Source organism: Trichoderma harzianum (genome assembly GCF_003025095.1).
Source record: "Trichoderma harzianum CBS 226.95 unplaced genomic scaffold M431scaffold_1, whole genome shotgun sequence".
NCBI classification, from domain to species: domain Eukaryota; kingdom Fungi; phylum Ascomycota; class Sordariomycetes; order Hypocreales; family Hypocreaceae; genus Trichoderma; species Trichoderma harzianum.
The window spans coordinates 453,120-477,266 of NW_020209249.1; the positions used below are offsets into that span (position 1 = coordinate 453,120).

At 45.9% G+C, this 24,147-nt stretch overlaps 7 protein-coding genes across 7 annotated transcripts; 4 read left to right on the forward strand and 3 right to left on the reverse strand.

Annotated features, from left to right (window-relative positions):
• The first annotated feature begins 1,505 nt into the window (after window positions 1–1,505).
• Window positions 1,506–4,008, forward strand: M431DRAFT_502198 (glycoside hydrolase family 3 protein). Its single transcript, XM_024918123.1, has one exon. It carries the CDS (start codon window positions 1,568–1,570, stop codon window positions 3,953–3,955), a length of 2,388 nt encoding a protein of 795 aa, XP_024779733.1. The 5' UTR covers window positions 1,506–1,567; the 3' UTR covers window positions 3,956–4,008.
• A 1,378-nt stretch (window positions 4,009–5,386) lies between these two features.
• M431DRAFT_71613 (glycoside hydrolase family 3 protein) lies at window positions 5,387–7,744 on the forward strand (the record flags this gene model as incomplete). Its single annotated transcript, XM_024921929.1, has 3 exons — window positions 5,387–5,451; window positions 5,496–7,255; window positions 7,335–7,744. The coding sequence occupies 3 exons, from the start codon at window positions 5,387–5,389 to the stop codon at window positions 7,742–7,744; spliced, it is 2,235 nt and encodes a 744-aa protein (XP_024779734.1).
• M431DRAFT_171314 (hypothetical protein) lies at window positions 7,666–9,236 on the reverse strand. Its single transcript, XM_024913029.1, has one exon. The coding sequence runs from the start codon at window positions 9,133–9,135 to the stop codon at window positions 8,038–8,040; it is 1,098 nt and encodes a 365-aa protein (XP_024779735.1). The 5' UTR covers window positions 9,136–9,236; the 3' UTR covers window positions 7,666–8,037.
• An 866-nt stretch (window positions 9,237–10,102) lies between these two features.
• M431DRAFT_103212 (hypothetical protein) lies at window positions 10,103–11,242 on the reverse strand. Its single transcript, XM_024911508.1, has 3 exons — window positions 10,840–11,242; window positions 10,590–10,782; window positions 10,103–10,530 (listed from the first exon to the last, which is right to left on the reverse strand). The coding sequence occupies exons 1-3, from the start codon at window positions 11,209–11,211 to the stop codon at window positions 10,193–10,195; spliced, it is 903 nt and encodes a 300-aa protein (XP_024779736.1). The 5' UTR covers window positions 11,212–11,242; the 3' UTR covers window positions 10,103–10,192.
• Window positions 11,243–12,654: 1,412 nt separating this feature from the next.
• M431DRAFT_71448 (hypothetical protein) lies at window positions 12,655–14,139 on the reverse strand (the record flags this gene model as incomplete). The annotated part of the gene is made up of 1 exon (XM_024921898.1): window positions 12,655–14,139. One exon carries the CDS (start codon window positions 14,137–14,139, stop codon window positions 12,655–12,657), a length of 1,485 nt encoding a protein of 494 aa, XP_024779737.1.
• A 1,280-nt stretch (window positions 14,140–15,419) lies between these two features.
• Window positions 15,420–22,537, forward strand: M431DRAFT_514569 (hypothetical protein; the record flags this gene model as incomplete). Its single annotated transcript, XM_024920249.1, has 3 exons — window positions 15,420–15,642; window positions 21,649–21,767; window positions 21,818–22,537. 3 exons carry the CDS (start codon window positions 15,420–15,422, stop codon window positions 22,535–22,537), a joined length of 1,062 nt encoding a protein of 353 aa, XP_024779738.1.
• Window positions 22,538–22,969: 432 nt separating this feature from the next.
• On the forward strand, window positions 22,970–24,122 carry M431DRAFT_488831 (hypothetical protein; the record flags this gene model as incomplete). Its single annotated transcript, XM_024916610.1, has 5 exons — window positions 22,970–23,011; window positions 23,096–23,529; window positions 23,571–23,589; window positions 23,640–23,975; window positions 24,036–24,122. The coding sequence occupies 5 exons, from the start codon at window positions 22,970–22,972 to the stop codon at window positions 24,120–24,122; spliced, it is 918 nt and encodes a 305-aa protein (XP_024779739.1).
• Between the last annotated feature and the right edge of the window lie 25 nt (window positions 24,123–24,147).

The following is a 24,147-nucleotide window of genomic DNA, read 5'->3' on the forward strand; positions in this document are numbered from 1 at the left end:
CATGGAGAAGTGTGGAGAAGTGTCTGGTGGTCTGTGAGGGTCTGGACAAGGCAAGGAGGGCCATGACAGTTTCGCCTGGTTGCAGGTTGCTGCTCAGCGGCAAGTCATGTCGAAGAGAAGGATCTGGGATTCTACGGAAATGGGGACCGAGTGCTGACCGCAAGTAGGATTATTCCGCCTTGGTATTATAGTATGTATTACTTTAGCCAGCGAATGAAAAAAGGGCTGGAGCAATTGCTTGACGTGCCTCGGGTACGGATACGGCGCAACATGGACGGAGCAGGCCGTGTAATACATATGCATGCTTGTGATGCGTCCTTGTATTTCCGGATACTGCGGAACCGCTTGTAGTTTTGGAGTCGAAAGCTGAGCTACCCAAACTCCCCAGTTTCCCTCTCCGTGTTCTCAGCTACTTTCGCCTGAGATGATCGTCGTTTCTCATTCTCGGGAAGCTCTCAGCTGGCCGTTAAGGTAATGCAATAAGGGTGCATTGTATGAAACCATGGCACGTTTTTCCCCACCCTTAGAAAACTTTGAATCTATTTATGAATCGGCGACGACGGAGAAATACATATGTTTGGAATGTTGTATCGTGAAAATACGACTTTATAAATCTACAGTCAAAAAGAGAGTTGTCGCAAACTGTATTCGTGGAAAGATGAAGCTGTAGTCCGATAGGATTCTGTTTACTGTACATCATATCTTGGCATCACGGCATACATGTACATACATAGACTATTGAATCATGGTGTAGTTATCCGGCAGCATCACCTCACTCGCAATTCGGTACAAAGAATTGCCCTCCCGACTTTCTTGTTTTTTTTTTTTTTACTGTTACTCCGCACTTTTGACCAGGCTCTGCTGGCAACCACGGATACTCGCTTCGGGTCTCATGATGATCCTGGCCAGTTCCTCTCCGAATGGTAGTAATCTGCAGTTACTTCTCCGCTTTTCTACTTAGCCGGCGACAACGAAGATGGATTGCGTCCTGTCGGGAGTAATGGCTAAATAAAAGAGAACATGGGGAAAAAAGAAGAAAAAAAAGAAAAAAGAAAACCAAAAGGTCCGGCTATTCATGTCGAGTCCGCGGTTGCTGCGAAAACTAATCGGCAACGAGCCGTGCAGCTGTCACTCATCATTGACTAAGGCCAAGCTAAAACCTAATAGCTCAGAATAGGAGATTTCGATTGACAAAAAGAAAAAGCCCCCAGCTCGGCCTGTCAATGACTGCCATCAACCGTCATTCGAACTAGCGGCTGGCAAATGCATTTGCTGGTTATTCAGGCTAAATGTCTTGAGATGCCGGTAAATCCTTGGTGGGGATAATTGGGCTTTGTGGAGAGTCTTGATGCAGGTCGAACCACACCCATGAACTGGGGTTCCGTATGGGGTATGGGGTAATAAGCTGCAAGCAGAGAGATGCATGTGGGATGTAACATCGTCATAGTCATACCGCCCAGTTTAAATATCGGCCGTTCCTGAAGTTGAAAATGAAAAAGAAGAAGAAGAGGTCAAGGAAGACAAGACCACGAGCCATTGAAGGACAGCAATTCCTCAGCTGGTCGCAATGGTGAATAACGCAGCCCTCGTCGCCGCCCTGTCGGCTCTGCTGTCTCCAGCTCTGGCACAGAACAATCAGACATATGCCAACTACTCTGCCCAGGGACAGCCCGATCTGTACCCTCAGACTCTTGCCACTCTCGAGCTCTCGTTCCCCGACTGCGACCATGGCCCCCTGAAGAACAATCTTGTCTGTGACTCTTCGGCCGGATACGTCGAGCGAGCCCAGGCCCTCATCTCGCTCTTCACCCTCGAGGAGCTGATTCTCAACACCCAGAACTCGGGCCCCGGCGTGCCTCGCCTGGGTCTTCCAAACTACCAAGTCTGGAACGAGGCTCTGCACGGCTTGGACCGCGCCAACTTTGCTACCAAGGGCGGCCAATACGAATGGGCAACCTCCTTCCCCATGCCCATCCTGTCAATGGCAGCCCTCAACCGCACCTTGATTCACCAGATTGCGGACATCATCTCGACCCAGGCTCGAGCATTCAACAACATTGGCCGCTACGGTCTCGATGTCTACGCCCCCAACATCAATGGCTTCCGTAGCCCTCTCTGGGGCCGTGGACAGGAGACGCCCGGTGAAGATGCCAACGTGCTGACCTCTGCCTACACGTACGAGTACATCACCGGTATGCAGGGCGGTGTAGACCCCGAGAACCTCAAGGTTGCCGCCACAGCCAAGCACTTTGCCGGCTACGATCTCGAGAACTACAACAACCAGTCTCGTCTGGGCTTCAACGCCATCATCACCCAGCAGGACCTCGCCGAGTACTACACTCCCCAGTTCCTCGCTGCCTCGCGCTACGCAAAGTCTCACAGCTTCATGTGCGCCTACAACTCCGTCAACGGCGTGCCCAGCTGCGCCAACAGCTTCTTCCTGCAGACCCTGCTGAGAGAGAGCTGGGGCTTCCCCGAATATGGCTACGTCTCGTCCGATTGCGATGCCGTCTACAACGTCTGGAACCCTCACGACTATGCCAGCAACCAGTCCTCCGCTGCCGCCAGCTCCCTGAGGGCCGGTACCGACATTGACTGCGGTCAGACATACCCATGGCACTTGAACGAGTCCTTTGTGGCTGGCGAGGTCTCCCGCGGCGAGATCGAGCGCTCCGTGACCCGTCTGTATGCCAACCTCGTCCAGCTTGGATACTTTGACAAGAAGAACCAGTACCGCTCGCTCGGCTGGAAGGACGTCGTCAAGACTGATGCTTGGAACATCTCGTATGAGGCTGCTGTTGAGGGTATTGTCCTGCTCAAGAACGACGGCACACTGCCTCTGTCCAAGAAGGTCAAGAGCATTGCCCTGATCGGACCGTGGGCCAATGCCACCACCCAGATGCAGGGCAACTACTTTGGCACTCCTCCATACCTCATCAGCCCTCTCGAGGCTGCCAAGAAGGCTGGTTACAAGGTCAACTTTGCACTTGGAACCGATATCGCCAGCACCAGCACTGCTGGCTTTGCCAAGGCTATTGCTGCCGCCGAGAAGTCTGATGCCATCATCTTCGCTGGTGGTATCGACAACACGGTTGAACAGGAGGGCGCTGACCGCACGGACATTGCTTGGCCCGGCAACCAGCTCGACCTCATCAAGTCGCTGAGCAAGCTCAAGAAGCCTCTCGTTGTCCTCCAGATGGGCGGTGGCCAGGTTGATTCATCTTCTCTCAAGAGCAACAAGAACGTCAACTCCCTTGTCTGGGGTGGATACCCTGGCCAGTCTGGAGGTGTCGCTCTCTTTGACATCTTGTCCGGCAAGCGTGCCCCTGCTGGCCGATTGGTCTCGACTCAATACCCGGCCGACTACGTTCACAGCTTCCCCCAGAACGACATGAACCTCCGCCCTGATGGAAAGAAGAACCCCGGACAGACTTACATCTGGTACACTGGCAAGCCTGTCTACCAGTTCGGTGACGGTCTCTTTTACACTACCTTCAAGGAGAGCTTGTCTGGCAAGTCCAAGAGCCTCAAGTACAACGTTTCTGAAATCATTGCTGGTGCTCACCCTGGCTACACCTACAGTGAACAGGTTCCCGTCTTCACCTTTACTGCCGACATTAAGAACTCTGGCAAGACTGCGTCCCCCTACTCTGCCATGCTCTTCGTCCGCACTTCCAACGCAGGCCCTGCCCCTTACCCTAACAAGTGGCTGGTTGGATTCGACAGACTTGCTGACATCAAGCCTGGTCACTCCTCTACGCTCAGCATCCCCATCCCCATCAGCGCCCTTGCCCGTACCGACTCTCTTGGAAACAAGATTGTCTACCCTGGCAAGTATGAGCTGGCTTTGAACACTGACGAGTCCGTCAAGTTGGAGTTTGAGCTTGTGGGCGAGGAGGTGATTCTCGAGCACTGGCCCCTGGACCAGCAGCAGATTCAGGATGCCACTCCATAGATGTATGATTTTGTTATGATGGGACAGTAGTAATATTGAATGAAAAGAGTCGTATTTTGTTTTACATGAAAGACGTTGTCCATTGCGTCTGTGAATTCTGGCTAAGATATTCTATAATTTGCCAATTGAACATGACGCCTATGACTGCCGGAGTTTTGGTGTCACTATCTCGGCTGTGGCTGTTCTCGATGCAAATACCCATGTAAATTTGCTAACGGTTATTGGATACAAACCACAAGGGTAGACAAGAAGCTTATGTGCTCAAGTCCCACCTAGTAGACCGGACCCGTGTGATGAAGTCTTGGTGAATTTGCAACCTTGATCATGCCATAAGCTCCTTGGCGGATCGACATTGAAGAGAGCAGCTGATTCGCCGCCAGTTTATGCTGATGACGGCTCATTATGCCAACAGAGAGTTATTCATGCTAATAACGGAATTTGCCAGCTCGTCAACTTTACCCATACTCACACGTAGACGGCTATTCACGCGCTTACAACCCTAGGGCTCACTGCAATTGGCCATTCCACAGGCAACAAAGTTATACTGCGACGATCATCTGCGAGTCTCGCTATTTACAATTTGGAAGAATCCAAGCCAAGGACTTCGGCTGGGTTTACCCCAACATATTGTGTGCCTGTCACTTGGGGTCGCGTTTTAAAGTGGCAGATCACCTTCTTGTTCGGTGATGGCGCCTATCTTATGACAAGAACACTTGCCTTTTGCGGTTTCCCCGGAATCGCGTCATGCAATTTGCATTGTCAAATTCTCAATCGATGCTTAAAGGCTACTTTATTCATGTCGCTGAGAATTTTGAGCAATTGAGGCGCCAAAGTGAATATTGACGCAGAAAGCATAAAACAGCGTCGTCGGCTTCAGCAGTTCAGTACCGCGTATACTGTACTGTATCTTGACACATAAATCGATTTCTAGCTCACAGCCTCAGATTGACAACAGCTGGTGGCGGCATTTGGTTTGACAAGTGAATTGGACAATATGTTCACATGCCCCAGATCCCAGAGAACCCTCGCCCATCGCGGCCTTGTCCCGGCCAAGAAAACATGTAACCTTCCGTAGTAGCCACAAGATGTAGCCTATTGTGGTATCGTGGCAGAAACGGAATCCGCACTAATGCGAGCTTGTGGAAAAAATGACTGTATACTCCAACGTTCCCCTACTTGTATATCTCCGTGTGGGTGGTATTGCAACGATTGAGTTTGCCCGCAATCTTGCCGAGCCCATGGAAATCTCTGTAACGTTATCAGGCTCATTGAAACCTTGGACAAGGGCTTAGAGCTGGGTTTGAGCAGTTCAGAGGGAGTTACCTAACGCCACCATGGAAACACGTATAAATGGTGGGCATGCGGCTGCTCTTCTGGTCCTTGTCCTCTGAGTGTCTTGGGATCATCTCCAATCTGTAGACTCTTACCGAAATGCGCTACACATCCGCAGCAGCGCTGGCAATTGCCGCTGCGCCCTTTGTGAGGGCAGACAGTTAGTATCCCAAAACTCTATATAGAGGTGCCGGTAATGAGTCAAAAGTATGAATGCTGAAAAGTGGTCAATAGGCAAAGTTGTACCTCCTGCAGGTACTCCTTGGGGTGTCGCATACGGCAAGGCACAGGCAGCACTGGCAAAACTCACCCTCCAAGACAAGGTCGGCATCGTGTCTGGCGTTGGCTGGAACCAGGGGCCCTGCGTTGGAAACACGTCTCCAGTCTCAAAGATTGGCTATCCCTCGCTATGTCTTCAAGATGGACCCCTCGGTGTTCGATTCTCATCAGGCAGCACGGCCTTTACACCAGGTGTCCAGGCCGCCTCAACATGGGATCTAAACCTGATCCGCGAACGTGGACAATTCATCGGACAAGAGGTGAGGGATACGGGAATTCACGTCACTCTCGGTCCCGTAGCTGGACCTCTGGGAAAGACTCCTCAGGGAGGTCGCAACTGGGAGGGCTTCAGTGTTGATCCGTATCTCACGGGATTAGCCATGGCTCAGACAATTAACGGCATTCAGTCAGTGGGAGTGCAGGCCACAGCTAAGCACTACATTCTTAATGAACAAGAACGCAACCGAGAGTCAATGTCTAGCAATGCCGACGACCGCACTCTTCATGAGCTTTACGCTTGGCCCTTTGCCGACGCTGTACAGGCAAATGTCGCCTCTGTCATGTGCTCTTACAACAAGATCAACACGACTTGGGCGTGTGAGGATCAGTACACGTTGCAAACTCTGCTGAAGGACCAGCTGGGATTCCCGGGATATGTCATGACAGACTGGAATGCCCAACACTCGACGGTGCAGGCCGCCACTGCTGGGCTCGACATGTCAATGCCCGGCACCGACTTCAACGGCAACAACAGGCTCTGGGGTCCGGCCCTCACCAATGCAGTCAACAGTGGCCAGGTGCCCTCCAGCAGAGTTGACGATATGGTGACGAGAATCCTCGCTGCGTGGTACCTGGCAGGCCAAGATGCGGCAGGCTATCCGTCGTTGAGCCTCAGCAGGAATGTTCAAGGAACTCACAAAACCAACGTGAGATCAATTGCCAGAGACGGCATTGTTCTCCTCAAGAATGACGGCAACATCCTGCCGCTGAAGAAGCCCGCAAGCATTGCCGTCATCGGATCTGCTGCTATCATTGGCGCTCACGCCAGCAATTCAGGTTCGTGTGGCGACAAGGGTTGTGATAATGGCGCTCTGGGCATGGGCTGGGGTTCTGGTGCCGTCAACTACCCATACTTTGTAGCGCCATACGATGCCATCAATACCAGAGCTACCTCGCAAGGCACCAAGGTTACCTTGAGTAACACGGACAACACATCTTCGGGGGCATCCGCAGCAAGCGGAAAGGACGTCGCCATTGTCTTCATCACTGCTGATTCAGGTGAAGGCTACATCACCGTGGAGGGCAACGCTGGTGACCGTAACGACTTGAATGCTTGGCACAACGGAAATGCCCTAGTTCAGGCAGTGGCAGGTTCCAACCAAAACGTCATTGTTGTCGTTCACTCCGTCGGCGCCATCATCCTCGAGCAGATCATTGCTTTGCCCCAGGTCAAGGCTATTGTCTGGGCAGGTCTCCCGTCGCAGGAGAGCGGCAATGCTCTTGTCGACGTGCTGTGGGGAGATGTCAGCCCCTCTGGCAAGCTCGTGTACACCATTGCGAAGAGTCCAAACGATTACAACACACGCATTACTTCCGGCGACGACAGCTTCAGTGAAGGACTGTTTATCGACTACAAGCACTTTGACGACGCAGGCATCACGCCTCGCTACGAATTTGGCTTTGGACTGTGTAAGTTTACCATTGTTCTTAATGAGCTCCCAGCATGAAGTATTAGAGCAGACCAACTAACCGGGAAATCTCATCACAGCTTACACCAAGTTTAACTACTCTCGCCTCTCCGTCTTGTCCACTGCAAAGTCTGGTCCCGCGACCGGAGCAGTGGTACCTGGAGGCCCAAGTGATTTGTTCCAGAATGTCGCAACAATAACTGTAGACATTACAAACTCCGGCGCAGTTACTGGAGCTGAAGTTGCTCAGCTCTATCTCACCTACCCATCTTCAGCACCTAGAACACCCCCTAAGCAGCTGCGTGGCTTTGCAAAGCTGAGCCTCACGGCGGGCCAGACTGGAACAGCGACGTTCAACATTCGAAGACGGGATTTGAGCTACTGGGATACGAGCTCGCAAAAGTGGGTGGTGCCATCGGGATCGTTTGGCATCAGTGTGGGAGCAAGCAGTAGGGATATCCGGCTGACGGGCAGTCTCTCGGTATCATGAGGGCGAAGATGGTCAGCGAGGCATCTCTCTTGTAGTACCAGATATTGTGTATATATAGTGAGAAGAGATTTTTAACATGTGCTCAGGAATTTTAAAATGTCACTGTAACCCTGGGTGACTCGCAATATGCGTGAGAGCTGAGAGACGCTTCGTTCATTTGACTCAGAGGTGAGTTTGTAAATCTCACTTTTATAGCTACCAATAACCCGGGATATCAATTCTACCTTAAATACATACATGATCTATCAGTAGATGGCAATAAATCAAAACAGCAAAGATGACAAGTCCATCAATTAAACCACCTTCTGCACCGAGTACGTCGGCGGCATCTCTCCGCTCTCCCCGTTGAGCGTCCTCTCAAACGCCATCTCCCTCGCCGTCTGGAGCGCCGCTCGCGCATCTTTCAGGTGTCTCTCCCACTCTTTCGCCTCAGCCTCCGCGCCCTGATGCCTCTCCTGCGCTCTTTGAATCTCCAACTTGAGCACATTAGCGCAGCGCTCCACCTCGGCATTTGACCGCTTGATCTTGTTGTGGAAATCCATGTCTGAGAAGATGTTGTCAAATAGCACATCGCCGACTAAGTTGCCGTGGGAGATTTTTACAGGGGGCAAGTCCTTGATTGCGGGATCCATCCGCTGTGCGTTCATCGTGTCCATCCGGGCCTGGGAGAGCTGAACTTCTGCCTGTGAGAGAGCATTTCGCTCCATCACGTCGGCCATGGTACCGCCGCCAAACATGTCGAAACGAGACGCCGATAGCGCATCTTGCATGGCTTTTAAGGCATTGCCCATGCGCTGTTTCGCCTGCTCTAGCATCTTGATGGCTTGGATCTGGCTCTCTGCACGCATGCGAGCCTCCTGGTAGTTCACCTGCGCTGATGTGCAAGCCTGCTCTCGCTCGTCTTCCTCCGGAAACTGAGGCGTGGGCCCCGAGAAAATGTCGTTGTAGAGGCTATCCAGCTCCTGCTGTGCAGTCTTGTGTCGCTGGACGACAGCTTCAAGTTCGGCTGATGCTTGTCGCGCCTGGGCGAGCGCCGACTCGATGTTCTTCTTCACCTCAGTCTCTTTGTGCTCTTCTTGTAGCACGTCAAAGTATTCGCGCTCTTCTTTGGCGGCGCGAGCCTCAAACTTGTCCTTTTTGCCACCGATCTTGTACACGAAGCGCCGGACGACGCTGTCACGGTAATTCTCATGCTCCCTCAGCTCGACTGCATGTTTGCTTTTTAGAGTCGCGAGTTTGGCTGCGTTCTTTCTTGCCTGGCTTTCCAAGTCGAGAATGTACTTTTTCTGGTTTTCAAGGTCGGGTATTCCATGATCTGTTACGGACAGGACGCCAAGTAACTCATGATTGCGAGTTGCGGCAGAGCGAATCTTGTCTTCAATTGAAGCCATGGTGGTGAGACTATTGTTGTTCGTGATAATCTTTCAGTGTCTCCGCTCTCTTGCAGTTATTTGAGGTTTGTGAAACTTTACGCTGCTTCTTATACACTTCTCAAATCTGCCTCATACGGCTAATCAGGTTCATTGTTGGCTGGTTGCCTCCTTGCGCCTCAACTTTGACCAGCAGCGCCACGCTCTAAAGGGGATCAACCATTGATGGTGTTGGGTCCGTTTGTTCTTGGCGCTGCGCCTCACACCCATGTTCCATTCGCTTAGAATAAGCTCCCGCTGGAATGCGTATCCGAGTTGGCGATCGGATCTGGCTCTGCAGAATTCCAAATAAGCTTAACATACAGTACCAACGCAGCTATTCGTATCAAATAAAGACTAACACACATTGGTCTCTCACGCAGAGTTGCGATCATAACCCATATGAGAAAATGAAACACGGTCGTATTTCTCTGCTTTTATTCTCATGGGGTCAACACCGACAATGCCCAAAGAGGCAATTACCGGGAATGGGTTGCATGCGGCTGTGGAGGCAAGGGTGATTGCCTGAATTTGATGTCATTCGCAAGTTTGCCTTGCCGGCGATGCCCATGTTGAAGGTGTAAATTGAGGGTAATATTTGCATTAATACAAGGTCTTGGTTGTCTACCATGAAATTAAGCGCAGAGCCTTGGGGTCCGCAGATGCATTACATGTAGTCAGGGATTACCCTGTAGTCAAAAAGATAAAGAAGCAGAATGTAGAATTGAAGAGACAAATTAACGGCCACGTGCAACCAAGATGGAAGATAAGCAATTAAAATTCAAATTGACGAAATCACATATGGTATTGCTGGGATTAACGAAATTTGTCATGAGTATGTCTCAGCCTCGGATATCGGTTCCCAGCCAATTTTGGACGAGATAGTATTAATGCCGCAGCATTTTGTAGCCATATTCATGCTACAAGTATTGTATGAGGAAGCAATGATCCGTTCTGATTTGTGTCGCTATTTACTCTAACATCTATAATCGACATTCGCGCGTGAACCCTCGCTATCCAACACACAGTGAGATGAAATCTAGACTTGACCAATAGCTTCCTTTGCCTTTTGTAAATCTCCTGCAACCGCTGCCAAATGTAGCACGTCCGCCGAACATGTGATGAATGACATTCGCTTTGCTGCCTCTTTGATCGCCCCGGGGCCTCCAAATGGAGGTTCGACAAAAGCAAAGCCTCCATATGGCTTGTCGTGCTTGTCAATGATGGAAAAGAACTTTTCTTTTGCCTCGAGCCACTCCTTCTCCTGGCCGGCCATGTTGCCAGAGAGGTTCATGCTTACACGAGCATCCAAGGCGCCGAGCCAAACTATATCGATATCGGGGACTTCGGTGAGAATTGCGTCGAGGTTGTTGATACCTAGAGTAGTTGTTAGCATTATGATACAGACAAAGACAAAGTGGTGGTCAAGCACATACCTTCCAGACTCTCGATTTGAATCATGATGGCTGCTTGGTCATTGAGGTTTTGGTGGATATCGCGAGTGGCGTCAAATGCTTGATCCGTAATTCCAGGGATTAGACGGAACGGAGGAGCCGATCGAGTGCCTCGCTGCTTGGAACCAAACTTGGCAGCTGACACAACGTGCTTGGCTTGTTCTACGGTATCGACCTTGATTGGTGATACCATTTAGCCTCTGAAAATAGCTTTGTTGAAGGTTACACATACCTGGGGCACAACAATACTGGCACCAGCATCCAGAGCGTATCCAATGGCAGCGTGATCATGACCCGGTACCCGCACGAATGGAATCGTGGCACCTTGGCTCATAAAGATTGCCTCGTGCACCATGCTTGTCATTGTCTCGACATTACAGGAGCTGTGTTCCCAATCAATCCAGACGGCGTCATAGTTCATTGGTGCTAGGAATCGAGTAATGGGCAGGGAGCTGAGTCCTGCATAGTAGCAGAGGAGGGGTCGAATCTTCTTCTGGTGGGCATCTCGAATAGCATCACGAGCTCGATGAGGTTGGAAGAGGGAGGGGGCGGCATAGGCCTGCATGCCTTGGGAGGAGGTGGTGGAGGTAGCCGTAGCAGCCATTGGAGAATTTTAGGTAGTTACTGAGTCTGTGATAAGGATAAGATGAGTAGTAGTGATGGGCTAAGATGGGCAGTCAAGAGGACTTGGGAGTTGAGAGCTTTTAAATCCAAGAACCAGCTCTATACCAAGTCTTGAATATGCACAACGACTTGAGCGAGCTTTGAAAAAAGTGGGAAGAATGCTACGTTACTAGAATAGCAACAAGTGTCATGACATTGGCACGAATTCGACCTTCTGTAGCCAACTGTTGACTCATGTAGTCCGGTTTATCGCCATTATCGCCATTCTTACTCAAAAGGGCAAACACAGGCTCGTCACATACGACCAATACGCACTCGCACCCTTGACTGGTGAGCGGACTTCGTACGCCTCGTGAGATATGAACCAATCAGCGACGGTTCCTCATGCGAATGGAACACCTAAAAGAGATGCACGTCGATCGGACATAGGAAAGATGCTGACGTATTCCCGCGCTGAGCGAGAACGATTGCCTCGAAGGATTCGCCCTATTTGATCCTAAGCTTTGAGTTTTCTTGTTCTTTTTGGTTCATCTGACGTCAGATTTTAATTTATTTTAATTCATGCCATTGTATACCTTAGCATTCAAATCTTGATGGAATGCGAAGCTATCTCGAAAGAGAACACGCTTGATGCATCAACCGAGATAACAAACCCTTTTCACACTGGGTTTCATCTTGATAATTTGTCTTGATTTACTTATTCTACATATTGTTATCTCATTTTCACCACTCTGTCCGTTTCATGTGCCACTGGATGGTATCATATCTGCATGAATATCTGCATATTTTGTCGCATCCGATATCAGCGCTGTCACTCATCGTATCCAAAGGAATTGTTCATGACATTAAAATCTGAGCGGTGAATTGCTAGGTTGCATCTTGAGTGTTGCCCGCAACGGAAAGCTATCCCGAGCGGTGTGGAGTTGGAGATTCCTTACGGTTTTTGCAGCCCTATGAGATTGTTATGATCCCTGTCAAGCCTCATAACCGAGCTCCTGGTGCGCTCTGTGGAGGGAGCTATTCGCTGGCGCCGCATGATAGTCTGAATGTAGCCTTATGCACGGCTAGCTAGACCATTAGTTAGCCAGATGAAGCTCTAGACCATCAGCTAGCTAGATGAGCTAGACACTGCCTCATCCTTCATACGCTTAATGACACAGTGATTTGGATATCGTACCAATGATGATCTAGCATGTGATTGTACCGCTCCTTCAATGTGGATAAAAAGGCCGGTTCCCCTCATCTCTGATGATGGTGAAGGATTGCGGAGATTGTAGAGTTTTTTAATCCATTTGACATAATACTGATACAAAAAATCCAATCCCCCATCACAAACTGTCAGCATGAACTCGGGTACGCGACTAGTTCTGAAATCCAACTATACTTCAACATGTGCAAATCCCTCTCGATATCACCCATATCTCTAAGATTGATATACCGTTCCATCATCGGGCATCTCGCCTGTCAGTATATAGTTGTTCACCATCTTGGCCAATTCTCCAGGCGTATTATAGGTTATATGACCAGTCCAATTCTTGAATACGAGCACTGCCTCTGGCATAATTGAACGTAGGTTGATCGCGTTCTGAGCGCTGGTTATAGGATCCAGGAATGAGCTGATCATCAATACTGGATGTAGTTTGTTGATATAATCGGGAATTATTGGCTGGTTCTTAAATAGTACTCCCTCTTTTGGTAACGGCCATGAAATGCATCTGGAAAAGAAACTGTAGCTCTGAGAGTATCCACGCGTGAGTGGCGAAAGTATTCTCAACGTACGCTGAGCGGCTTGGAGCTCAAGATAATCGTTGGCGTGTTGCCAATCCAGACAGCCAGTAGCAAGTGTAGCCCATGTTCCCGAAGGATCGGTATCGTTTGTAAACCAGGGCATCGAAAAGGCAGACGCATCGCCTTGGGATGCTGCCAAGAGGTTGGTAGCTAAGGAACCCCATCCGGGCTGCCCTGGTCCCAGATCTCGTTGTAAAGCCGTCATCATCTCTTCCAAGCTGACGTCAGATCGACATGCTCCTTCGCCAGTCTGTTGGCACTTTGGTGCTGGGATTGGCGCGGCTTCGAACTTGGCCACCAGCTGCTTGAAGAAATCCTCAACATCGTTCTGATCATGTAGTGCACAAGACGCATCTTCTTGACACCACTTGAAGAAATGCCTGAGCGTCATTTCGAAAGAAGCGGATTCTGCTTGCATGACTGCCATTGGATCATGTGTATGATCTACAATCCCGTCCAACACAATCCGGCCGGCATAAGGGAGAGCCCTTTCCAAGTTGGTGATGCCAATATGCGACCCGTAAGAATTACCAATCAAGTGTATCTCCTGATCTATGTTGAACCACATGTTATATCGTATGCTGTCCATGTCCAGGGAAATCGACCGGGTGTCCATATTGTCAAATAATCGGCCCGTCATCTTTTTGCAGGCTTCTCCAACCTCCTTCCAGTGGTAATACATGTCAACAAATTCTACCTCATCCTTGACCATAGAGGGCGCTCGGCGATTCCATAGAGTTGCGTTGCATTTCATTGGTAGACTCTGTCCTGAGCCTCGAGGGTCCATGCCTACTAAATCGTACTGTTCGAGGAGTTCGTGCACATGATGCGATGGGTCATCAAGATATTGCTTTAGAAGGTTGATTCCGGATCGTCTAGGCCCACTGGGAAGAAATACAGCAGCCTTGGGCTTCTTCAATTTTGAGCGGATGCGCATCACTGCGACTTTGGTAAACATGCCATAATTTCTGTTATAGTCGAGGATGTCACTGTGCATAGCACATTGTGTGTTCTCCCGAGGAGGATCACATTCTTCCCACCAGAGTGGTCGATTTTGGGCAAAGACTGGAAGTGCTACTCCCAGTAGAAGCACTATGGATCGAAGTGTTGATGGTAGCATAATCGCTTTTGTCGATACAGGGGCGTGGATCGACGATGGGTGAAGCGGTCGCTCGAATTCCAAAATATTATGCGAGCGAGTATATGGCAGTTTTTGTTGTGAAAAGGTATGGTAGGATGGAAGATGCCTCCCGAAGAAAGGAAACATCAAACAGAGTAAATTGACGCGGAGGAAGAATGTGAAAAAAATGGTCGAGATCTCATACACTAGTCAGGATTCAAGTAACCTAATCATGCACAACTAGGTTTCATTGTGATCCAAATTAACTAGGAAAAGGCTTATATAAAAAACGTAGATAACGATATATGGTTTGGGGCGCACGCTTCTTACACGGAAAAGCATGAGTGATGTTGAACTTTGGCTATTTGCGTCTTTGCATGCTGAACGTTGCTTTTGCCTATCAAAGGCCTTTTCACTTTTGCGGCTTGAACATACTTTCTAGTATATGGACAGCTATTCTTTGGTACAAGATTTATGGCATTGTACCATTTGCAAGCTGAAAGGCAATCTTGATCGCATACACTTTGGCTCTAGCTTTTCGCTAATATCTGCCACTTCTTTTTATCAAAGAGCACTACCGGATGCAAAATTAGTAATCTTGTAATTTGGATAGCTGTATCTAGTAAGTGTGTACAATTCGGAAATATTATGAGGAGTTCCATGAATAGGCACGGCTCTGTACCCAAATCAGCATATTGAGTAATTCTCGACATAGGGATGGTAGAGAATAAATAGCGTTCACAAAATAGCAAAATCATGAAATAAATGGTAAGGCATGCGATCAGCTGCCGCGAAATTGAGATACGAGATGGCCTACCAAAGGTCATCAACGGCCGCCGGCGGCCGCTCCATCAGTTACCACGATGTAGTAAATCATCACCCCAAAAACGGGTATTCTCCGCCAGATGTGTCGGTATACACTTTGGTGAAGGCTGTTCCAACATTAAAAATGCTTAACAAACGCATTCTATGATCAAAATAGTATAGAGATTTCTCGGAGTTAACATAACTCCAGGCTAGCTGATGTCCGCACATGCTTGTTTATAACTTAAAGTGCTATTCCAGCAAATTTCTCCACCCATATTGGTCAGGCTTGTTGAAATCTTGGTCAGCAGTGGTACCACCATCTATACTGTGTTTGACTTTACTTCCAACGCAGAAATTCTTATTTACAGGAACTATTAGCTAGATGGATTCATTCTAGGGAGCCAGAATCACAATTCACTTGCAACCATTTGACAGCATATTATTTCGTGACGTTATTACGCTCTACTGACATGATGAAAGAGGCCACGGTTAATCCAGACTTATCAGTCACTATTCATGACAATGTGCCGTTACCTGGTCCATCACCGACTCAAGTATTAATCAGAATTGTATGTTCTGGCTTTAACCCCAAGGATTGGAAAGAGCCGTACTTTCATAAGATTGAAAGTAACTCTGGAGATGATATGGCTGGCTACGTGGAAAGTGTCGGTAAAGATGTGGTTGGCTTCCAAGTTGGTGTTTGTTTGTTTGTTTGTTTATTTTATTATTAACGTCCACTAAGTAATCTAGTTACATAAGTCCTTATCTAGGCACTAGGACGGTAGGAGCCGCTGAGTTTAGATCGGGCGTTCGCTACGTTTTAATGTAATAAAGGAAAAGGGGATGTGTTAATCTGTTTTACGTATCTGTTTCTGTAGGGGGGGGGCTGTATGGGCTTGTGTCCTCTACTAGTTTTTAAAAGTCCTTATACCCTCTGTTACCGAGGAGGTATTGGATATAGGTGGTTCCGAAGCGTGCTTCCCTTTCTGGTACATTAGGGAGGAAAAGGGCTACTATATAGTACTTTACGAAGTATCTTTATATCCTTAGTTCCCTATATTTATAAGTAGGCCTGGTATTATATCTAAATCTTTTATGGTATTCTGTAAAGTCCCTGTGTTTAGATTTTTTAGCTAGTAGCTTATGTAGGATTAGGCGTAGGAGATGTAGTTTAGGGGGTATAGAGGGGGCTTATAAAGGCCCTATTTACTGGTTTTATAGGACTTTGGGTAGTTGCTTTTTTAGTTGGCGTCCTGTATTTTCCTGCGTTTTTTTTTTACCTACCTTTTAATAAAGGTAATAGTAAAGTAGTTTCTTAAGAGGTAAGGGAGTTCTGAACCCTCTTTTACTAGTTGGTTGGCTTCTTTGTTTTTTAGTACGTTTTTATGGCCTAGGACCTAGGCTACCTTTATAGTTACCCGTAGGAGTAGTTTCTGGGTGATTTAGCGTAGCCTTATATAGGCTCCTTAGGATAAGGCGGGAGTTAGCCTTAGTATTTTATCTACTACTGCTAAGTTATCTAGGAAAAGCAGAATCTCTTAAATATTTAGGTTTATAAAGGCGCATATCCTAGCTAACTTTATAGCTTTAAAGGCGCCTACTGCCTTAGCGTTATAGACCTCTACGTTAGTAAAGGGACTGTATATTATAGTTTTTTTAAAGTTATAGTATATAACGGCTCCCCAGCCTATATTGCCTTATTTATTCTGTAAGCTGTCTAAGTAAGTAAGGAGGGTGGACCTGGGGAGGCTGTTGAGTAGTTCTAGGTGTTTTTCCGCTGCCTTTAACTTCGGTAGGCTTTTAAAGTCTAGGCTTACTTAGACTGCTTTATTATTCTTAGTAAAAAGGGAGGGTTAGACTGTTTTTTTTATTAAGGCTGTAGTATATTATAGTTAAGTAGGGGGAACCTTAGGCAGGAGTTTTTTATTAATGCGTTTGCTAACTGGGTGGTTTTTGTTTAGGCCTGTGAAGTGAGCTGTTGTACGGAGTCTGGTTTATGCTACTTATACTAACGCTGGGGGGACTTTTAATTTTTTATATATAACGGAGAGGTTGGTTATCTTTTATACGGGGACGACTGCTTTGGCTGCTGCTTTAAATAAGGGTTCTAGGATTGCGGTTAATCTTGCTGAGCCTGTTTTTACTTATTTATTTAGGTTTATTGCACTCTGTCTGCTTTTGCTAAGCTAAAACGCTTCCGTTTTATATAGGGTTATAGGGGTAACGCAGGCCTTAGCTGCTATGGCTACTGCATCTGGCGGGGATCCCTTTTATGTTTTATTTAAGGATCTTAAGAAGTTAGCTGCTTTAAGGGCTTTCCCCTTTATAATCCTGAGGTGTTTTTTAAAGGAAAGCTATAAGTTTAGGTATATCCTTAGCTAATAGACTAAGTCCTGGGGGGCTATAGTCTTTCCTCTAAAGTCTACTCCTTTATTATATATTTAGGTTCTGGTCTTATAGAAGTATATAAATTTAGTTTTATTTAGGTTAAAGGAGACTGTATTTCTATTACTTTAGTTTAAGGTGTTTTTTAATTTTTACTAAAGCTTCTAGGCGGTTTCTTTAGTATTAGCCCCTACTGCTATAATACTAATGTCGTCTGCGTACCCGAAGTAGGTATTAGGGTTATTAAGCTTTAGGCTAGGGGAGAAATAAAGTATAGAGATAATAGAGGAGATAGGGGACCCCTGTGGGGCTCCGTATTCTAGCTCTGTCTTTAGGAGGGTAGTCCTGTAGCTATTTTAAATAAAAGTCTTACGGTTATTTATAAAAAAGTTAATCTATTTTATAAAAAGGGGGGGCTACCTTTGTTTCCTAAGTTTATAAACTAGGCGGTTACGTATAATAATATTAAATATACTGGAGATATTAAGTATAAGGAGGGAGATAATAAGACCCTAGGCTAGGGTAACTTTAGCGTTATATAGTAAGCAGGCAATTAGGTCTATTGTAAACCTTTTTAGGAAAGCTTTAAAATATTATTTTAGTAGTATTTTATATTTTATTACTAAGAGGGAAACTCTTCTAACTAGGAGTCTCTTAAGGCCTTTGCCTATGTAGGAGAGTAGGGAAATAGGTTTATAGCTTTTGTACGTAGTATATACCTTCTTTAGCTTCCTAGGTTTAGGGATAATAGTAATTTCTGCGTTTTAAAAGGGGAGTAGGTAATATTCTATTATTAAATATCTGCGGAAAAGGTTAGTTATATATTTACTAATAGTAGGCTAAGTAAGCTATAGAAGGGCGACTAATATATTATTTACGCTGGGTATAGTATTTTCTAACTTTATTATAGCTTTCTTAACCTCCGACTTTAATACTATTTAGTCTTAGTAAATATTATTATTAATAGGAAAGTCTTTTTTTTATAGGTCTAAGATATTTTCCTCTATTATCTTATACTTAAGAAGCTTATTTCTAAGGAAAGTTACTCTCTTTATAGGGTCTAAGATACTTTTGTCCTTATTTATTAGGGGGGGTGGTTAAAAGTAGTCTATTGCCTTATACTACTTAGCTACTAACTAAATATTCTTAGTAGCGCTAGCTTCTGCTATAATCTTATTTTAGTAGGTTTACTTACTGCAGCGTATAGAGTCTCTAAGGGTCTTACGGGCTTCCTCTTAGGCGGGGGAGCCGTCTGCTGCTTTTTTATAGGCTTTATAAGCTGCTTTATACTTTTCCAACTACTATAGTATACTATAGTTATTCTGGTGTCTAGTTTTGCTAGCCCCCTCTATAGTTTATTTAAAAAGGTTCTATAGGGCCTTAGTATATTTATTAAGGTTGGTTTTTGACGGTGTAGTTAGGTTAACTATAGGGAGGGTTTAAGTAAAAGAGCGTATAAGTTAGCCGAAGTCTTCCTAGTATTCTAATAAAATATATTTTTTCCCTGCCCCCGGGGTTATCCTAAGGGGCTCGGGTAGGTTCGTAATTACTATATAGTAGTCCGACCTTATATTAAGGGAGTGTTTAACCCTAGTTAACGTAGGGTAGTTTATAAAAACTAGGTTAATGTATTTTCCTAAGTGTTAGGTAGGTGTATTTATTAAAGCTAGAAGGAGATTATGCTTTTTTACCTATTCTGCGATTTTATTACCTACTGGGTTTACGCCCCTGCCTAGTTCTTAAAGTTAGTGTAAGGCGTTAAAGTTACCTATAATAATTAAGCAGGGGGGGGGAGGGCCTTATTTAGTAAGGGTCTCTGTGGCTGAGTTTACTAAAGCCCTTTAGTAGATGTTAATAATAGTATAACTATATACCTTTATTTAGTATATGTATTTGTTTTTTAGGCCTAGGGGAGAGAGTTATTTACTAGGGAGGTTTAGAGAGATTTTAATAAATGTAAGAACTAAGGGTCTGGCGTTCCTTTAATTATTTAGGGGGTTATATATTTAATATCTAAGGTAATTTTTAGTTTACCTTCTGTTTAATACTTTATTTTATTAAGCATAGGGTTTCTGGATTAGTATAATGTTATAGCTACTTTCTTATACTAGCGATAGGGCGATGTCTTAATATAGACTGCTTTTCCTAACGTTAGCTTAAAAGATTTTAAGGCCAGTATTTCTTCAGTAGCTGCAACGGGGCCTATTATTTATAGGCTTACGTTAAGAGGTCTGTTAGTTCCGGGGGGAGCGTTAAGTATGTTTTTGTCCCCTTTGGCCCCTATGTTCTTCTTTTTATCGTCTAGGCTAGCTACGTAGACTGCTGACCTAGCGGGGGAGGTTCCTTTATAGGGATCTTCCTTATTTAAGTTAACTTTAACGATAACCTTTTTAGCTGGAGCCTGAGGGGGGAAGGGTGGAGCTAAGCTGGAGATTGGCAGCCTTATGCAGGGGTCTGTTTAGGTTTTTAGGTTAGATGTTTTTTTAATATTAGGGGCTGGGGTAGGGGTAGGTTTAGGTTTAGGTAGGTTAGCTTTATTATATTCCTGCTGGTTTAATTTTTAGATTACCTAAAGTTAGGCTTTAGTTATTTATACTTTTTCCCCGTTTCTGACGACCGGTCTAGTAAAGTACTTTAGGGAGTCCGCTGTATAAGGGCTGTTATAGTTAGTATACTAAGGCAGGGATAAGTAGTTAGCTATAGTGTTATTATATTTAAAAGACAGTTTACTATATTTATAGTACCTTTTAGTCCTAGTGTAATTCCATAGGTTATAGAATTTAAAGTACTACAGGCATTAGGTGACCTAAGGGGGCTGGACCTGGATTTCCGCTAGAAGGGAGCTGCTGAAGAGTTTAAAGCTAGGTTTAACGTCTTTATTAAAAGAGATAAAGTAGCTATATATGTCGAGGGATTTTCCGAAGTTGGCTTTGCGGTAGGAGATAGGTAGGCTTTTGGCCCCTGCCCTGGTGCGTACCTCCTCTGGGATTAGTGTATCTATAGGGTAGGTCCTGCTTATGTTAGTGTACGTCTTTAATACGCTGCGTATAAGAAAAACCTTCTATATATATACTTCTTTAATTTTTAGACTATTATTTTCTGCTACTGGCTAAAGTATAATAATTTTATTTTTAATATTTTAATTTTTACCTTTAAGGGTAAAGCTTAATTAGACCTTTTGGAAGTAAGTGATATTTTTGTTTATAAGCTTTAAGATTTTAATTAGTTTTTATTTAGCCCCAATGGCCAATAGCTTTTTTTATATATAGTCTAGGGGGATTTAGATAAAGATACGGTTATTAAGGCTTTCCTTAGGTTTATTAGTTTTATTTATGTTTTTTCTATTAGTAGTAGGGGCTGGCCTTCTGCTGCTTATAGAGGAATGCTTTAGATTATTAATTCCCTTCTGAGGGTTTTTGTTGTAAGTGTTTTTTTGTAATGTGATCTATGCCTATGTAACCCTGGGGTCCTTCTGGCCTGCTTTTCCAGTAGATGCAGGAGCTTCTGCTGTAGTAGGGGTTCTGGCGGCGTTTAATTTATCTTTTTTATTATAAGATGTGTTAGCTAACGTTGTTTTAGTTGGTTAGGTAGCTTTTTTTTTGCTGCTTAATTTCTTAGGGTTTTTAGGCCTCCCCTTAAGGTTAATGTAGGAGGTGATAAAGTTTTTAAAAGCGGTGTTTAAGTATAAGCGGACTTATTCTACTACCGCTGAGGAAAGCTAGGAGGTGTATTACATTAGGCAGGAGTTAATAGCTATAGTTATGTTTAATACTACGTTTTATTTAGCCCGCTGTTATATATTAATTTTATTAATTTAGTTTATAATTTTATTCTTAGTAAGGGATTTCCTTTTTTTATTTAGGTCGGTGGCTTCCTTTACACCGTTAAAGATAAAGGTAATAAGGCCTCTTAAGGCTGTCTGCGCTATAGTTGCCGTCGCCGCTGCGCTCGGTCTTGCTTTATTAAAACTGGGCGAGGGCATTTTATCTGCGCCGAGGGCTTCTCCGAAGCATCTTTTCTTTTTAGGGGTAAAGGGGAGGACTATAACCTCTTCCGTTTTTGGGCCTAAGGGGGTTACCTCCTTCGGTAGTTGGAAGGCTGTCGCTGGTCCAGGGGCGACGGGTTTTGTTCTGTTCTAGTTATCTAAAGGGTTTGCAGATATTTCTATCTCTCCAGGGTCCCCAGATAGGACCGTAAATAAAAAAATCGTAGTCGTTTTGTCTAATAGCTAGTCAAACGGGTGGGAGTTTTTAGTAGTTAGGCACCCAAAAGGTGGGGTACCTGTAGATGTAGGAGGGAAGCTTGGTTGCTTTCAAGTTGGTGACAAAGTAGCTGCTTTTCACACCATGCGGACTTTGGGTGGCTCCTTTGCGGAATTCGGACTTGCAGAGAGCAGCACTACTTTTCTGATACCAGCGCATGTGTCATTCGAGGAAGTGAGTTTGTATCTGATGCACTTGGTACTGGTTATAACTGAATATTTCAGGCTTCAACAATCCCTCTCTGCGCCTACACTGCCGCTGTAGCTCTATTTGCTCGACTTAAACTCCCTATGCAATGGGCTCCCCCAAATAAACCGACGCCCCTTATTATATATGGAGCATCATCAGCCGTGGGTGCATTTGCTATTAAGTTGGCGCGACATGCTGGTATTTATCCAATCATAGCTGTGGCTGGATCGGGCCAGGCATATGTAGAAACACTGCTTAACAGATCGCGAGGTGATTCCATTGTCGATTATCGAAATGGCAACATCCTTCAAGACATTCGAAGTGCTTTGGATGCTGCGGGTACCTCGGACGTTTACCACGCCATAGATGCGATATGCGAGAATGATAGCCACCTCGTTGTTTCCCGTGCCCTATCAACTGGAGGAAGCATTGCACTTATAAACCCAGGGATGGATTATTCCGACATACGAAATGATATTAATAAAGGCATTATCTATGTGGGAGTTGTCAACGGAAATTTTGAGGACGATAAGCGGCTTGCAGGGATGGAGAAAAGTGACCCTATCCCACACCGACGCGATTTCGGCTTGGTCTGGTCAACGCTCTTCAGCCGTGGACTTTCTGATGGCTGGCTTACTGCCCATCCTTATGAGTTGGTGCCAGGAGGCTTGGAGGGAGTTTCAACAGCGTTAAATAATCTGAAGGCTGGAAAGGTGAGCGCGAAAAAGTACGTTGTGAGAATCGCCGAAAATTGAATGGTACATTCCTATGGTCTCATTGGAATATGCAAGGCAGCCACTTACTATGGTGAGCCTATTGACGTCTTCTTGTTGGTTATGCATTTACATCTCATTTTAGCAATGACATTGAATTATTACATCCTGAAAAACTGGGCAATTCGCGTGATTGATGCGGAATATCCGACCACAATTGCTGTCAGAATTATGATACTCAGGCGGAACTCCCGAGCAGCCCAATACAACACAACATGTCGACACGAGAGTCATATCTATCAACAACGGAATTTCCGGAAAAGTTGAAGCACATAATCCCGATCATTGAGTAGCTTGTGTAAATCCGAGAGCAAGCAAGTATATAAAGAGGCTCCAAACTTACAGATGCGGTCTTGAAGGAACAAAGACATATTTATCCAGCAAAACAATAGCTGTACCGCAGAAGATTATATCATGACAAAACTGATTGTCATTCTGGGAATAACCAGCACGCAGGTGAGTTCTACATAATAGAATATTAAGAATAAAAACTGACGAAGCCCATGGGGGGCCTCTGTTGCCGACGTATTCCTTCAAGAGCCTGGCTGGAAACTGCGAGGAGTAACCCGGGACGCATCCAGGGCTTCCAGTACATACTGGAAGGAAAAGGGTGTTGAGATAGTAGAAGCAGACCTCGACAAACAGGAGTCCCTCCAAGCGGCGTTCAAAGGCGCCAACGCCATATTTGGAAACATCGACTCTATCGGACCAATGTATGATCCGTACAACTATGGCAAACTTCGTCCAGGGCAAACCATCAACGAATTCTGCTACGAACTAGAGGTCAAGCGTGGCAAAAATATGGCCAATGCTGCTGCTGGGGTGGACACACTTGAGAGATTCGTTTTCTCGGGTCTCCCCAGCATCAAAGCGGTCACTAATGGAAAATACCCCAATGCGTATCATTTCGAGGCAAAAGCAGCAATCATGGCTCATATAAAATCTCTTCCTAACTTGGCTTCTAAGCTTCTGAGGTTCAGCTTGGAGAATTCGCTACGAATTGGAAGTCTTGGAGATCGAGACGACCAGTCAAGGTATGTACCTCGCTCACCTCAGTATAGCTCTAGGATTAACGCTTGAAAAGCAAGAAGATGGTTCTTATGCGTTCCTTGTGCCAGGAGATAGAGACGTACCAATGCCCATCACTGTTCAGAGAAAGGATACTGGGTATTTCGTTCGATCTCTCGTGTTGATGCCTCCTGGCAAAGTCCTCTTGGGCTATGGCAGTTTCATGAGCCACGCAGAGTTAAATCGCGTATGGACCAAGATTTTGGGAGTTCCTGACGGCGGTGTAAAGCATATTACCGTTGAAGAAGCCATCAAGTTTGAAGGGCCGCCGCTAGGTATAGAGCTTGCAGAGGCAGTGGCGGGACTAATGCAGTTCGATATGGACACGCCGGGCTTTATGCACCCCCATGAGGTAAGATGGAGATTATCTTTAATTGTATGCACGATAAACTGACCGGTCGATTAATGATAGGTTCCAGAAGAAATCGGCTGTCCAACAACAAGCATCGAGGAGTATTTAAAGATTGAAGATTTCTCGTCCATGATGGAGGCGCTCTAAGGTAGTGATGGCAGAGTTGGTGATC

Excerpts from the sequence above, each read along its gene's own strand:
- M431DRAFT_171314 (XM_024913029.1), bottom strand. The coding sequence starts at position 9,135 with ATGGCTTCAATTGAAGACAAGATTCGCTCTGCCGCAACTCGCAATCAT.
- M431DRAFT_502198 (XM_024918123.1), top strand. The coding sequence starts at position 1,568 with ATGGTGAATAACGCAGCCCTCGTCGCCGCCCTGTCGGCTCTGCTGTCT.
- M431DRAFT_103212 (XM_024911508.1), bottom strand. The coding sequence starts at position 11,211 with ATGGCTGCTACGGCTACCTCCACCACCTCCTCCCAAGGCATGCAGGCC. Across the intron at positions 10,783-10,839 it reads CCAGTATTGTTGTGCCCCAG|GTCGATACCGTAGAACAAGC; the intron begins GTATGTGTAACC and ends TCACCAATCAAG. Across the intron at positions 10,531-10,589 it reads TCAAATCGAGAGTCTGGAAG|GTATCAACAACCTCGACGCA; the intron begins GTATGTGCTTGA and ends CAACTACTCTAG.